This window comes from Polypterus senegalus, chromosome 2, assembly GCF_016835505.1.
Source record: "Polypterus senegalus isolate Bchr_013 chromosome 2, ASM1683550v1, whole genome shotgun sequence".
Lineage (NCBI taxonomy): Eukaryota > Metazoa > Chordata > Cladistia > Polypteriformes > Polypteridae > Polypterus > Polypterus senegalus.
This window is the reverse complement of record NC_053155.1, coordinates 283180121-283193393: the sequence shown is the minus strand read 5'-3', so window position 1 is coordinate 283193393 and position 13273 is coordinate 283180121. Positions and strand designations below refer to the sequence as shown.

The following is a 13273-nucleotide window of genomic DNA, read 5'->3' as shown; positions in this document are numbered from 1 at the left end:
ACATTATGTAGCAACAAGTACATTGGTGTAATTATTTATGCTTTTTCTCTCAGTAAATGTAGTAACATTGAATAAAAAGTAGTCTCTAATTTAAGCCCAAGTCTTCTGATGAGTGCAGTCATGAAAAAGGAGGTTACAGAAAAAAGATTGATTAATATTTGGGTAATATTTCTGTATCTGTAAACTTTCCCTTAGTGTGTGCCTCTTGAAGAGAAATAAATTATATCTATCTATCTATTTATGTGTTTAAAAGTAACACATATTGTATAACATAAAGATTAACAGCCACTTGGGTAATAATTTACAACCTTTTTACTTAAAGACATTACTTTCAAAACAATTTTTTTTTTAATTTGTGAGAGAAGTCACACTTTCATTTATATTATGAACCCACTTTTGCCTTTATGGGAAGTCCCTTTAATTCAACCTTTGAGTTGTGCTACAAAACCAATTCAGACTCAGAGGGAACATAAAAAGGCCATAAACTGAACCAGGTCCAAGGAACTCAACTCTGAGTCAACAATGCTAAATACTATGTTATAATTTCTCTAGATTCAGATGTAAAATAACATTCACAAGCCTGCTTAATGCAATACATGGTTGCAGGGTATTGGAGGTTATGCCCTTAGACAGATGGAGAACATGGTGACTCCACAACTAGAATGGCTGAAGTATGTGATTTGAACCCAGGATGCCATATCTATCTGGTAATTTCATTTTATTGAGTTTATCAGTAACTTCAATATCATAAAAAAATCAATCATGACCAGATTTTTTATTTTTTCCTCATTAAGCCGTTAAACTCTGTCTGTTGAATGATAGCTCTGTCCCATCCAACAAGGGTGTGAATTCCAAAAAAGACGATGCAACTACAACTATTAAGCGTAACAAAATAGACACTCTATATTCATTTTAAATTATAAGCATATCAATGGCATGAAGGCATGTGCGTTGGAACTGGGGAGTCCTCTACAGCGCATCTTCAACCTGAGCCTGGAACAGGGGAGAGTCCCAAGGCTTTGGAAAACATCTTGTATCACCCCTGTCCCAAAGGTATCACGCCCTAGTGAGCTAAATGACTTCCGGCCTGTTGCTCTGACGTCACATCTGATGAAGACCATGGAGCGGCTGCTGCTTCACCACCTGAGGCCACAGGTCCGCCACGCCCTCGACCCTCTGCAGTTTGCATACCAGGAGAAGGTGGGAGCGGAGGATGCCATCATCTATATGCTACACCGATCCCTCTCCCACCTGGACAGAGGCAGTGGTGCTGTAAGAATTATGTTTTTGGACTTCTCTAGCACCTTCAACACCATCCAACCTCTGCTCCTTAGAGACAAGCTGACTGAGATGGGAGTAGACTCACACCTGGTTGCATGGATCATGGACTATCTTACAGACAGACCTCAATATGTGCATCTTGGGAACTGCAGGTCTGACATTGTGTTCAGCAATACAGGGGCACCGCAGGGGACTGTACTTTCTCCGGTCCTGTTCAATCTATATACATCAGACTTCCAATATGACTCGGAGTCCTGCCACGTGCAAAAGTTCGCTGATGACACTGCTATTGTGGGCTGCATCAGGAGTGGGCAGGAGGAGGAGTACAGAAAGTTAATCAAAGACTTTGTTAAATGGTGCGACTCAAACCACTTACACCTTAACACCAGCTGATGTTCTACCAGACGGTTGTGGTGAGTGCCCTCTTCTACGCGGTGGTGTGCTGGGGTGGCAGCATAAAGATGAAAGACGCCTCACGCCTGGACAAACTTGTTAAGAAGGCAGGCTCTATTGTAGGATTAAAGTTGGACAGTTTAACATCTGTGGCAGAGCGACGGGCATTAAGCAAACTCCTGTCAATCATGAATAATCCACTGCATCCACTTAACAGTGTCATCTCCAGACAGAGGAGTAGCTTCACTGACAGACTAAAGAGATCGTTCCTCCCCCACACTATGCGACTCTTCAATTCCACCCGGGGGAGTAAATGCTAACATTAATTTTATTTTAATTTTTTTCATTTTTATTACTATTTAATTTAATATTGTTTCTTTGCATCAGTATACTGCTGCTGGATTATGTGAATTTCCCCTTGGGATTAATAAAGTATCTATCTATCTATCTATCTGGTCAATGACAGGCTAGCAGTAATTATGCTATATCCTCAAGCCCTTTTGTCTGGGATGGAGTTATATTAATAAAAACATGCCAAGAAAGCATAAGTGGCAAAGGCAGTCCTGCATATTTCTATGCCATAATATGGGCAAACTTTAGAAGATGACAAAAAGTGAGAGGTAGAGACTGAGTTGCTGAAGAGAATATAGAAAACAAGGTTAAAATTTTTAGTGCTGATGTTTCTCAAAAATAACCCTGTAAATTAAAAATCTGTCATAAATATGTAAACCAACAGGCAATGCACATCATTGAATGGGTGAAACAAAAGTAAAAAAGAAATTATATTTCTAAGTGCTAAATACATATACTGTTTATATTATTGTAGAGAGTCTGTTTCATAACAGGTACTGTGCAGACATGTTAGAAATGGCTTGAAGAGATAGTCATTGACTTTAATGGCTGAAACATTCAGTTTACTTAATTGGCATGTCAGCATTGGTTGCTGAAACTAATCATCAATTTATTTAATTCAAATATGTCCAAAGGGTTAACAGATATGCAGTGATAAATGTGCATGTGTATAAAGCATTGTAAAGCTTACCTGTAAAGTCTTGTGCAAATGAAATGAACAGATATTTCAAATTATTAATTAACTGTTCTTATTTCCAGATTCCATCCATGCTCTTAACTAAATTATTTCAATTGCAGGCCAGTGATGGTCCAGATATCATCCTGGTAGCACTGGGTGTTAAGGCAGGAACTAAACCTGGGATCAGAAGAAAAATGAATGCACACAACCTCACTCAGTCAGACTGGGCCAATTGAATATACATATTTGTCATTTCTCTGCTGTTTCTTTAGGTTTTGTTTTAAACCAGTTCTCAAGAGCTGTTACATAATATGAAATGAAAGATTGTTTGATTCAGTACTTCCTAAAGCTTGTCTTTTATCTGCAACATTTTCCCCAAAGAGTTTCTAGGTACAGTGAAACGTGACCTGCTACTCCATCAGCATAACACAGTTTAATAAAAAAGCTACCTGAAAAGTTAATTACGGACATTGATATATTTAGCCTGTGCAGTATACCACCCATATTCAACTGTATATACACTAGATCTCCCAGTGAACAAATATGAATTTATTTTGTCATAGTATTTCAACAAGTTTGTGAATGTTTTTCATTTCTTACCACATATTCCATTCCTCATTAGTTTCACAGTTAAGCTTTTTTCCCCATTTCAGTAAGACTAAGAATATAACTGAGTTTATCTGACTGCAGGTTGGAAGGTTGTGGACTAACTGAAGAGTGCTGCCATGATTTAGCATTGGCCCTGTCATCGAACAAATCACTTCTGTCACTAAACCTGAGTGAGAATGAACTGGAAGACAACGGAGTGGCACTTCTGTGTGCTGGCCTAAAACATCCAAACTGCCAATTGCAGCGTCTGATGTAAGTAGACATATTATGTAAAAGGTAAAACACTGCAGAGCATATTATCTCTTGCAGTGAAGATCAGACTTAAAAAATCAAAGCTGCACACCCCCATACACACACAATAGAAGCACGATCTATTTTGCAACATTCTTCTGTAGCACATACAACTTCCCAAGTTTCTAGAGAGCTTGTTTCCAGTTGAAACAAATGCAATAAAGACCCACATATGAAGGCCTGTGCTTCAAAGCTTGTCTTCTAGTTGTAGAGTAAGCTGCTTTCAGCATTACAATGTTGAATCATTACAATCAGTCACCAGATTACATTTTTGTAGAGTTTTCAGTAGTATAGTTTTAAAGGTAAAAAAAAATTAAAAGTTCTAAGCTATAGCATTTCAAAATGATGTCAATAAAAATTTCACATTCCAAAGTAAAGAAAAATTAATACCTTTTATGGCAGACCTTTCTGAAAAATCTCTCTCAAAACCTCCTCCAATATCTCACACGTCCACTTCCTTCTTCAGATTACAGAATAATGGTCTGACAGGAAGCTGCTGTAAAGATCTGAAGGAATCACTCAGTGATCACTCCCATCTGACCTTGCTGGACCTGTCTAAAAATTACTTAAATGACCTCTCCATTGCTGACCTACAGGAGGCTGCTGCAAGATGTCCACATCATTGCACAATAGAGTAAGTAGCATCACTGTTTTTTGACCTATTCCTCCTTCTAACTATGATTTTAAACGTGTTTATTTGTGTGTGTGTGTGTGTGTTCTTCTAGGCTACGATGGAATAAATTCAGTTCTCAGGGGAGCATCAAATTAAAAGCAATGGAAAATCAGTGTGACGGCTTGAAAGTAATACTGAACACATAACCCTTTATCATTTGGCGTGTGTAATACTGCATTTCCAAACTAAGCAAAGTGGTTTGGGATGGAGTTGCCATGAAATGCACCAAAGAATTCAAGGATCCATTGATTTAACAGAAACACGTTAAAGAGACTGAAACCCAGCAAGAGACTGGCATCCTATCCAGGTTACTCTCTGCATGGTGCACAGTGATGACAGGATTGGCTTCAGCTACTTTCAATAAAAATGTTTGTTCAAAAACCTTATGAACAAACATGACATATTAGCAACTTAAAATATGTCTCACTATCAAACAAGATCCAGAAAATGATTTTTTTCAGTGTTATGAATATAGAAATTTCTCATTGAGGTAGGATTTGTATGTGCTGTGTGTGCTTTCTGGTCTCTACTTCAGGCTGCTGCTGCATCAAGCTGTTTTTTTAGAAAACCTAAGCTTGCAGGAGGCCGAAAATTAGAAGGAAATATCTTATTGACTCTTGAGAAGGTTTTGAACCACAGGAAATTCTAACAAGGGCTGGCTTTCCTATTGCATTTATAATCCATATTATTTTTGATACATTTGGAAACAAAGACTCTGGCAATGCAAACAAAAAAAAAGGAAGCAGACATTAAAACATCTAAATGGATTATGTGAATTTATGCTTTGTTCTCTGCCAGTGTATGAAGTAAAAGCAGTTCCTGTAAATTTGGAAAGGATTGCGGTTTTCCATTCATCATTACATTTAATATTCTCAACCGCAAGGAAGGGAGTTGCCCTGTAAAGACATGAATGGGTGTTACTCACCAGTGTTAAAATCCAACATGTGATTAATAAAAAAATGTAATGTAACTCATTCTCCATTAAATGTTGCTTTAAAATGTTGCCGATTGTTCTAATGTTCTAAGAGATCCAGACAGGAGTCACATTCTTATTTGGACAAATACAGAGAATTTCCTGAACTATGTCTTGTAGCCTGCTCTTGAACTCATGTATTCCTCACTGACACCTCAATGACATATCAGAATGCTAAGCTAAAGGACCTCCTGACAAGCTGAAGAAGCAGCTCATGGTGTACAAGTGTACAGCAGATTACTCATCCACGGCCTACAGATTTAATCAACTACCTGCAAGCCTGCTTTTGAATTCTTGTGACTGCTTCCTCAAACCAATACAAAATACTCACAAGTATAAATATAATCCAGAAGGAAATATATATTTTATTAGTGCAACTTCACAGCATAAGCCTGGTGCTTTACCTCTGCCTTTTCATTAAATTCCACCCCTCTGCCATAACATTATTTAAACTTAGTAATCTAATGAAACACCTCTCTTGATTAGGCTGTAAGAAATTAAATCAGTCAGTCAGTCATTTTCCAACCCGCAATATCCTAACACAGGGTCACGGGGGTCTGCTGTAGCCAATCCCAGCCAGTACAGGGCGCAAGGCAGGAACAAACCCTGGGCAGGACGCTAGCCGACCACAGGAAATGAAATCATTCACAAAGAAAACTATTCAGCAGTAGGTGCATTTATTTTGCACCATTATTAAAATGATAAAAAAAAATACTCAAGGAAAAAAAACATTTTGGAACATAGCCCCAAGGTAATATTGATTTAGGTAATTTAACAATATTATCAGGGGTGGATTCAGCTGAGAATGTTGGCGAGTCCAGGAGATAAATAAAGGTTTGTTTTGTTAATAAGAATAGGGTTCCTGAAATATTAAATGAACATTCACATACAATTCTGTATCTCCAATAATTTGATAGTACATAAAGTGGATGAAGACACTTTTGACAGTATTGCCTACAATTAACCTATCAAACGGGATTTAAAAAAACAAACAAAAAAATGGCAGTATTAGAAGAATATTCACGCTGGAAGTTAACAGGATTGAAAATGAAGTATTGTGTGGCAGACATCAGAGAAGAAAGAACATATTAAACTGCTTTCAGACACCATTAAAATGAATGGCACCATTAATATTAGGAGTGCATCAAGGAGTCATCATCATTACCACTTTATCTGCCATTTTCTGGATTTACAAATGTTACCTAGTCAAGCCACCACTGAAAATCTTCTCTTCAGTCTCTGTGGTTCCAGGCATCATTTGAGGTGAGACCCATTCCTTTTATATCACCTGACGTCACCTCCAAACAAGTCTTTGTTGGCCTCCCTTTCGGCTTTTTCCTCTCCACTTTCATCTTGATGCACCTCTTCACACAATCATTCTTGTTTTTTTGCTCCATGTGCCCAAACCAACACCTAATCAAGTTGTTATCTTAAGTCAATAATCATCTTTCTCTCACTCTGTGACACTCCATTCACCCACCTTCTCGTTCTCTTTTGTGTTCTTTCCAGCTTTGCCCTGTGTTTTCCTTTCATCAGACATGTCTCACTCCCACTACTCCACCTCACATGGCTTTTATAAACTTTATCCAAGGACTCTTTCAGAAGTCAAAATGAGGGTTCCACGTTTCACTAAACTCTGAACCCTCAATATTCTTGGGTACCAAAGCTAAAGCCCCTATGGACTTCCCTCAACCATCAGCAATGGCTCTAAAGTGGCCATCTAGACACCATTACAATCACCCTCTACTGAGACGCCCTGGACATCACCTCCATCAAATTGTTCCAAACCTCATCTTTCTTTGCAACACTTTTTCCAACCTGTGGGTCATATGCCAAGACTGTATTCATAAGATATACTTCATCAGTCATTTAACATCAATCACCTTAACAAACAGATCATAGAGTATTAGTTTCTATATGTTCTAGCATAGATATTGTAATGTCTAACAGAAGAAGGCACTTTTGTGGAAGCCCTGCCAACCTAAAATGATGCCAAAGACACCAAAGTATCCAAAATGGCATGTTTATTACAAAATAACACACAAAGAAGAATGGGTAATAGAATAAGCAAAATATAAAGGTAAATAATCAAACAGTAAACGTGTCTGCTAGGCAAGTAAGTGTTTCCACTATAGCACCACACATAAGAGCCAGGCCTCTCTTCCTCCCACAGTTAATCCTTTGGCTCAACACAGCAAACCCAATACCACCAACCCAAAGGACTAAGCCTACTTCTGGCCTGAGGCGGCTTTAAACCTCCTTCTGTGGCCATTTACTGCTAAGCCTGGAATGGCTTCTTCAGAAGTACGTCTATAAATCCTTGAGGCAACTAAACCAACAGTGCCATGTGGTTCTGCAAACTATGAATGGCTAGATCTCTTATGTCATTTCTGGAATGTCTCATGGCAGCCACACAGTCCCATATATTCAGACTCACCATGTACTGTCGCTTAATATGCTGAAGCAAAACAGCCAGCCTCACAGATTTAAACTTTTAAAGGGCAACATGCTTCTACTCAAGTCAAGACCCATACTGCCCTCTATGGATAACAAGATGTATTGATATCCTGTAAAGTCTCCTTAACTTTATTCCTTCTCTTGACAGGATGACTATGCCTATTGTACTCCAAGGGTATCCAGTCTACTTATGGATGTTTTTATCTGGCATAACAGTGTGTTTTAACTTATTACACAAAACAAGTATATTTTCATTATGGCATAAAGCAAATTGAACTTAAAGAATGAGTTTACATGTTTTTTAAATGGGACTAACTCTTGCAGAATTTAGGAGGGTTGTAACAGTTAGGCTTGCCTGAAATAATTAAAATTGATTGGATATTTCATAAAAGAAATGCTGAGAGGTACTGTATATACATGAAAATGACAACATTCATAAAAGAATGAATGAAAGCACAAGATTACCATTTTGTCTGTGCCTGTTGAATATATTGACCTACGTTGAGACCATATGCTTAGTATCTCGATTTGCATTTTTCCTTCCTCTCTCAACATAGAAATACCAGAGTGAGAGCTCTTACACTTTATTATTAAGAACTGTGTGTTTCTTAATAAAAAAAATACAGCATCCATTTGATGTGTCTTAATACTTTACTTTGATTACATTGGTTGTTTTTTGTTCTTTTTAATTTTTATTGTATTTTCAAAAAGCAGACCATTACTAGATAGATAGATACTTTATTAATCCCAAGGGGAAATTCACATAATCCAGCAGCAGTATACTGATAGAAAAAAAAAAACAATATTAAATTAAATACTATGGCATACCACTCAAAATAATAAAAACATAACAGATACAACAATTTACTTCAAAATCTATCCAGAGAAAATGAACAGAAATATAAAAGGAAAAAAAAAACAAGATGCAAACCCCTCCCTACATCAAGAGAAAAGAAGATACAAGCGGAGAAACCCCAAATAATTTCTTAAATATGATACAATTAAAAGCATTGAACTGAAGTGAGTCAAGCATGAGCCTGGCATGCTTATTCTAAACTTACGTTTTTAAAAAAATGTTTTTAGCATATCCTCTTAAAGAGATTTTTTTTGTAATTCAAGATAATACGGAATGTTGCTTACCCACCGAGTTATAGAAGGTGGATTGGGATTCTTCCACTTAAGCAAAATAAGTTTGTGTACTAGTAGTGTGGCATAAGATATAACAATCGATTTATCCCAATGGACTTTAATCCCATCCAGGAGTAGTAAGGATCACCATTAACGGATTAGGAGTGAATGTGACACCAAGGCTGTTTGAGAAGTATGTACAGGTTTTTGTTTAAAATTATTTTAATTTAGTACATTCCCAAAATAAAATGATGGTGGAGCTAGATGGTAGCGCTCACATGTGATATCTTGCCCTGGGAACATTTTAGACAAGATAAATGTGATCAATGAAAGATTTTTAGTTGAGTTATTGAATGCATGCCACATATAAAACTAGAGTGTATTTGATATATGATGGAGTTCCACTCATTTTCTAAGCTGCTAATTGAAGGATGCCTTTCCCATCATTACATTATTAAAGGAGGTGTATTTTATAAATAAGCATAAAGTACTGAAAATAAATCACCTTTATTGACTTATTCTTCATACATTAACCTAAAGAAATGGCACAATGTGCATAAAACAAGAAAATTATTAACTACTAAATAGTATTGTTATTTGCTTTTGCCATTTAGGAACATGCAAGCCCAACTTAGAAAACTCTGGGATGGCATGGAAAATGCAAATCAAAACAGAAAACAGTGTACAAGTGCCATGGTACAAGTTAGGAATGCACACTGGGCATGCTGATAGTTCTTTGCAGCGCATGGTTTAGCACACACTTCGAGGCTTTCAATGTGTCATATCTAATCAACCAGGCGGAGTGGTGGCTCGGAGGCTAGGGATCTGCACTGGCAATCAGAAGGTTGCCGGTTCGAATCCTGTAAATGCCAAAAGGGACTTTGCTCTGTTGGCCCCTTGAGCAAGGTCCTTAACCTGCAATTGCTGAGCGCTTTGAATAGTGAGAAAATCACTATATACATGAAAAGGATTATTATATTGTTAGAATTAAATCCTTTGTGTTCAGTGTTTAATTAATCTCCACTAATGTTAAGCTTTCATATCTGACAGTATATGCAACTGCCAAAATAGAAATGCCTATCAAATAACTTAAAAATGTCTAATTTAGTTGTATTCTACTTTATGTAGGAGACATTTATGATGATATGCATCATGCAATACTTCTACGGTGAAACGTTTTGCTTCAAAACACAATTATTAACTTAGAAACACTCTGCAATATGCAGTATATTGTTGCTTCATACCCATATGACCCTGTTAGTACCCAAGATCATTTGATGTCAGTTGACTCACTAACCCAAAAAACAACACCACAATTCTGATATGCTCATTTAGCTTTGAGATTTTTAATCTTTGAACTCTTTTACCCTGAGGCTTCATTGATCATCGAGTTCAGATATCAACTAAAAGCTTGCCTATCTTCAGTTTTAAATCTATTTTTTAAAAGCTGACCTTTTAGAATCGGCCAGGCTGACAGCTAATCAGCAATCTATCAGATGTGAAATGCCTCCTTTACCAGCAGTACAGTTCATTATAGTATTTTGACTTACATTTATTTAGTGGATCTTTTTTTATCTGAAGTAACTTTTAAGTCAGAATATTTTCAGGCTCTTTCTTTCCTTGTGTTTTATTCTGCATTTAAATGATCATTTATTGATATCTTGCATTGATTTGTCATTCGATTCATAAAGCCCCTAGATGGCAGTACAACTAATTAAAGACATTACATAAAAACAAAAAAACAGGCCAATTGTTAACTTCTGCCCCTTCCATCATATATTGATATCTCGTTACATTTATTTTTCAGAACACTGAGATGGTGTTGCCTTTCAGCCTCAAGAATAACAAAAGTTTTCTCTTTTGCTTTCAACTTCAAAGGGAAGATATATAATAACTGAGAAGGAATAATATGTAAAAGGGAAATATTGTATAATTATTATCATTAAGCTTTAAGTACTTTTAGCCAACATATTATTCAGCAGATGTGTGTCAAGAAAATCTGCTGGGCTTCCTTTATATTTACAGCAATATCTCCTTATAATAACTTGCTGTGAAAGTGGCTGCTCCTTTGATCGTAAGCGAACGCAGAAGTTTTATTTCTTTTTAGTAATTCTAGTGTGTATTTGGGGAGGGGCTGTTGTTCAACATAAATAATATATCATATAACTTCTGTGAAAAAACAAAATGTCCCTGTTGGAACAAATAAAGTACTATCTACCCAGGTTTCTCTCTGTTCCGTTAAAACAGATTGATTTATGTATAGCGTTCTGGTGCACAATGCTGTGACAAGTTTCTATGTACACCAGGGATGTCAAACTCCAGTCCTGGAGGGCCGCAGTGGCAGCAGGTTTTCGTTCTAACCATCTTCTTTATTAGTGACCAGTTTTTGCTGCTAATTAACTTCTTTATCTTTAGTTTTAATAAACTTCCTCAGGCCCCTTAGTTGTTTCTTCTTCCTTAATTAGCAGTCAAACAATAATGACACATCAAACAAGCCACCATGTGACCAGCTCACCTGTGCCCATCCCACAATATCTGAAAATAAAGAAAGGTGATGGTGTCGGTAAAGCTGATCTCTCAGGTCACCAAAACATTTTGACGGTTTTATTAAAAAAAAACAAAAAAAAAAACAGAAAAATTAACAGTTTTGGAAATGTCTGCTGTGGCAGAATGAGAGCAGCAACAGGCCACTGAATTAAATAATAGGTTTAATTAACAGCAAGAATAAACGCTTCTCATTAAGAAACTGGTCAGAGTGAAATTGGTTGGAGTTTGAAGCCCCAATTTAGTTTGTCATCTGTTGGCTCATTTCACATTTCATTTCTGTTTGGCTGTCATTTAATGAAGAAAAGAATTCAAAGGACTGAATTCTTAGAAAGAGGGCTACTAAAATGAAGAGAAAAGAAATTAACTAGCAGTGAAAACTGGCCACTGATTAGGAAAAGGGTTAAAATGAAAACCTGCAGCCACTGCGGCCCTCCAGGCCTGGAGTTTGACACCCCTGATGTAAACTGCAAGTATAAATTTTACACATTACAAAAACAGAGAAATACTGCACATGAAAATGCAGAGTTGTTTATTAAACAGAAACTAATAGCATCTGTCCTTTAATTGTGTAAATATGTCCAGTTGACATGTCTAACTATTGAAGTGTGCTGTATGTACTGCTTCCCAAAAACTCAGTAAAGGATTATTAGAAAAAAAATATATATATATATCAGGACTGAAAATAAATTGTTTTTATCCACCAACAAGTGGGCTGTTTTCATTGCTGGTAAAAACATCCAAAGTCCTGAAATAGCAAAGTCATATGGTATTTTCCCAGATAAGCTATGACACATTATCAGTTCCAGTTTCCTGTACCACTGGGCAATTCTGCTTCAGAATTCAAGCTAAATAACCAGAACACAAGAACTACAGTAGTTAATCTACATAATATGGCATAGTATACTCTCTGACTTGCTAGTTTTTGTTAGTTCTGTGAAGTGAAAGAAGAGTGGCATGACAGTACAATGCATAACCATCTTATGCAGCCTGTATCTTGAGAACCACTAACCCAAATTCTTCCAACCATAAACCCTTTGTCTGTAAATTCCAGACAAGAACGACAGGTACATTGATTTGTTAAAGTTAGAATATGAATCTACCTAGTGATCTACTGCAACCCTGTCCACAGCTGACACCTTCCTGGAACCCAGTATGGCCAGTGCATTAAAAAAAAAGGAGAGAGAGAATAGAAATTCACCAATCCATCTTCTAAATCTGCTTATCTGGAGCAGAGTCACTGGAAAGCTAAAGCCTATCTAAGCCTATGTCAGCGTGCATCAGGGGTAAGGAGCCATCACTGGACAGTGTGCCAGCTCATTGCCAGATGAACACAAACATCCTGAGTGTGAAAACGTGCTATAGAAATAAATGTTGTGGGTGGAAACTGGAGCAACCTGAGAAAACCCAAGCAGACACAGGGACAACATGCAAAGCAAAGCAAAGCACTTGGGATTTGAACCCCAGTCTTTCTGTTGCAAGGCAGCAGTAGTACCACTGGGCCTCTATGCCATCCCAAGGACGGAAAAAAACTAATTATGAAAATGATAAGTCCACTTTATAAACTAAACAAGTCTCGGGTAAACAAATGACTGCTTCTGAAAGATGTGTTTTATTTTTACATAAAGAATATATAAGGAAATTTTAAGGGATATTGCCCCAAGCAATAGACAAGGAGAAATAACTTTACATACAGCATAAGGCGATAGTTAAAGATAAATAATTTTATAGTCCAATCTTAATTATAACCCAGATTACACTGCACTTAATAATCGCTTTTGGTATACACTATTTACATTCGACAATACCGACGCTATGAACAGATGAATTAAAAAAAAGTGCGTATGAACAGCTGTAATAATAATAATAATAATAATATCTGTAAAAATATATG

At 36.8% G+C, this 13273-nt stretch overlaps 2 protein-coding genes across 4 annotated transcripts in view; one reads left to right on the top strand and one right to left on the bottom strand.

Annotated features, from left to right (window-relative positions):
- slc6a7 (solute carrier family 6 member 7) overlaps positions 1–2739 on the bottom strand; it is a 132263-nt gene extending 129524 nt beyond the window's left edge. The window contains exon 1 of the mRNA XM_039745696.1: positions 2717–2739. The gene's annotated coding sequence lies outside the window, so the exon portion shown is untranslated. The remainder of the gene's footprint in view (positions 1–2716) is intronic.
- The window catches only part of LOC120523952 (NACHT, LRR and PYD domains-containing protein 3-like), a 47368-nt gene extending 39038 nt beyond the window's left edge, over positions 1–8330 (top strand). For all 3 annotated transcript variants that reach the window (XM_039745691.1, XM_039745693.1, XM_039745690.1), the window contains 3 exons: positions 3395–3565; positions 4071–4238; positions 4330–8330. In XM_039745691.1, the coding sequence (XP_039601625.1) occupies positions 3395–3565; positions 4071–4238; positions 4330–4423 (433 nt within the window). In that variant the 3' untranslated portion in view covers positions 4424–8330. The remainder of the gene's footprint in view (positions 1–3394; positions 3566–4070; positions 4239–4329) is intronic.
- The last annotated feature ends 4943 nt before the right edge of the window (positions 8331–13273 follow it).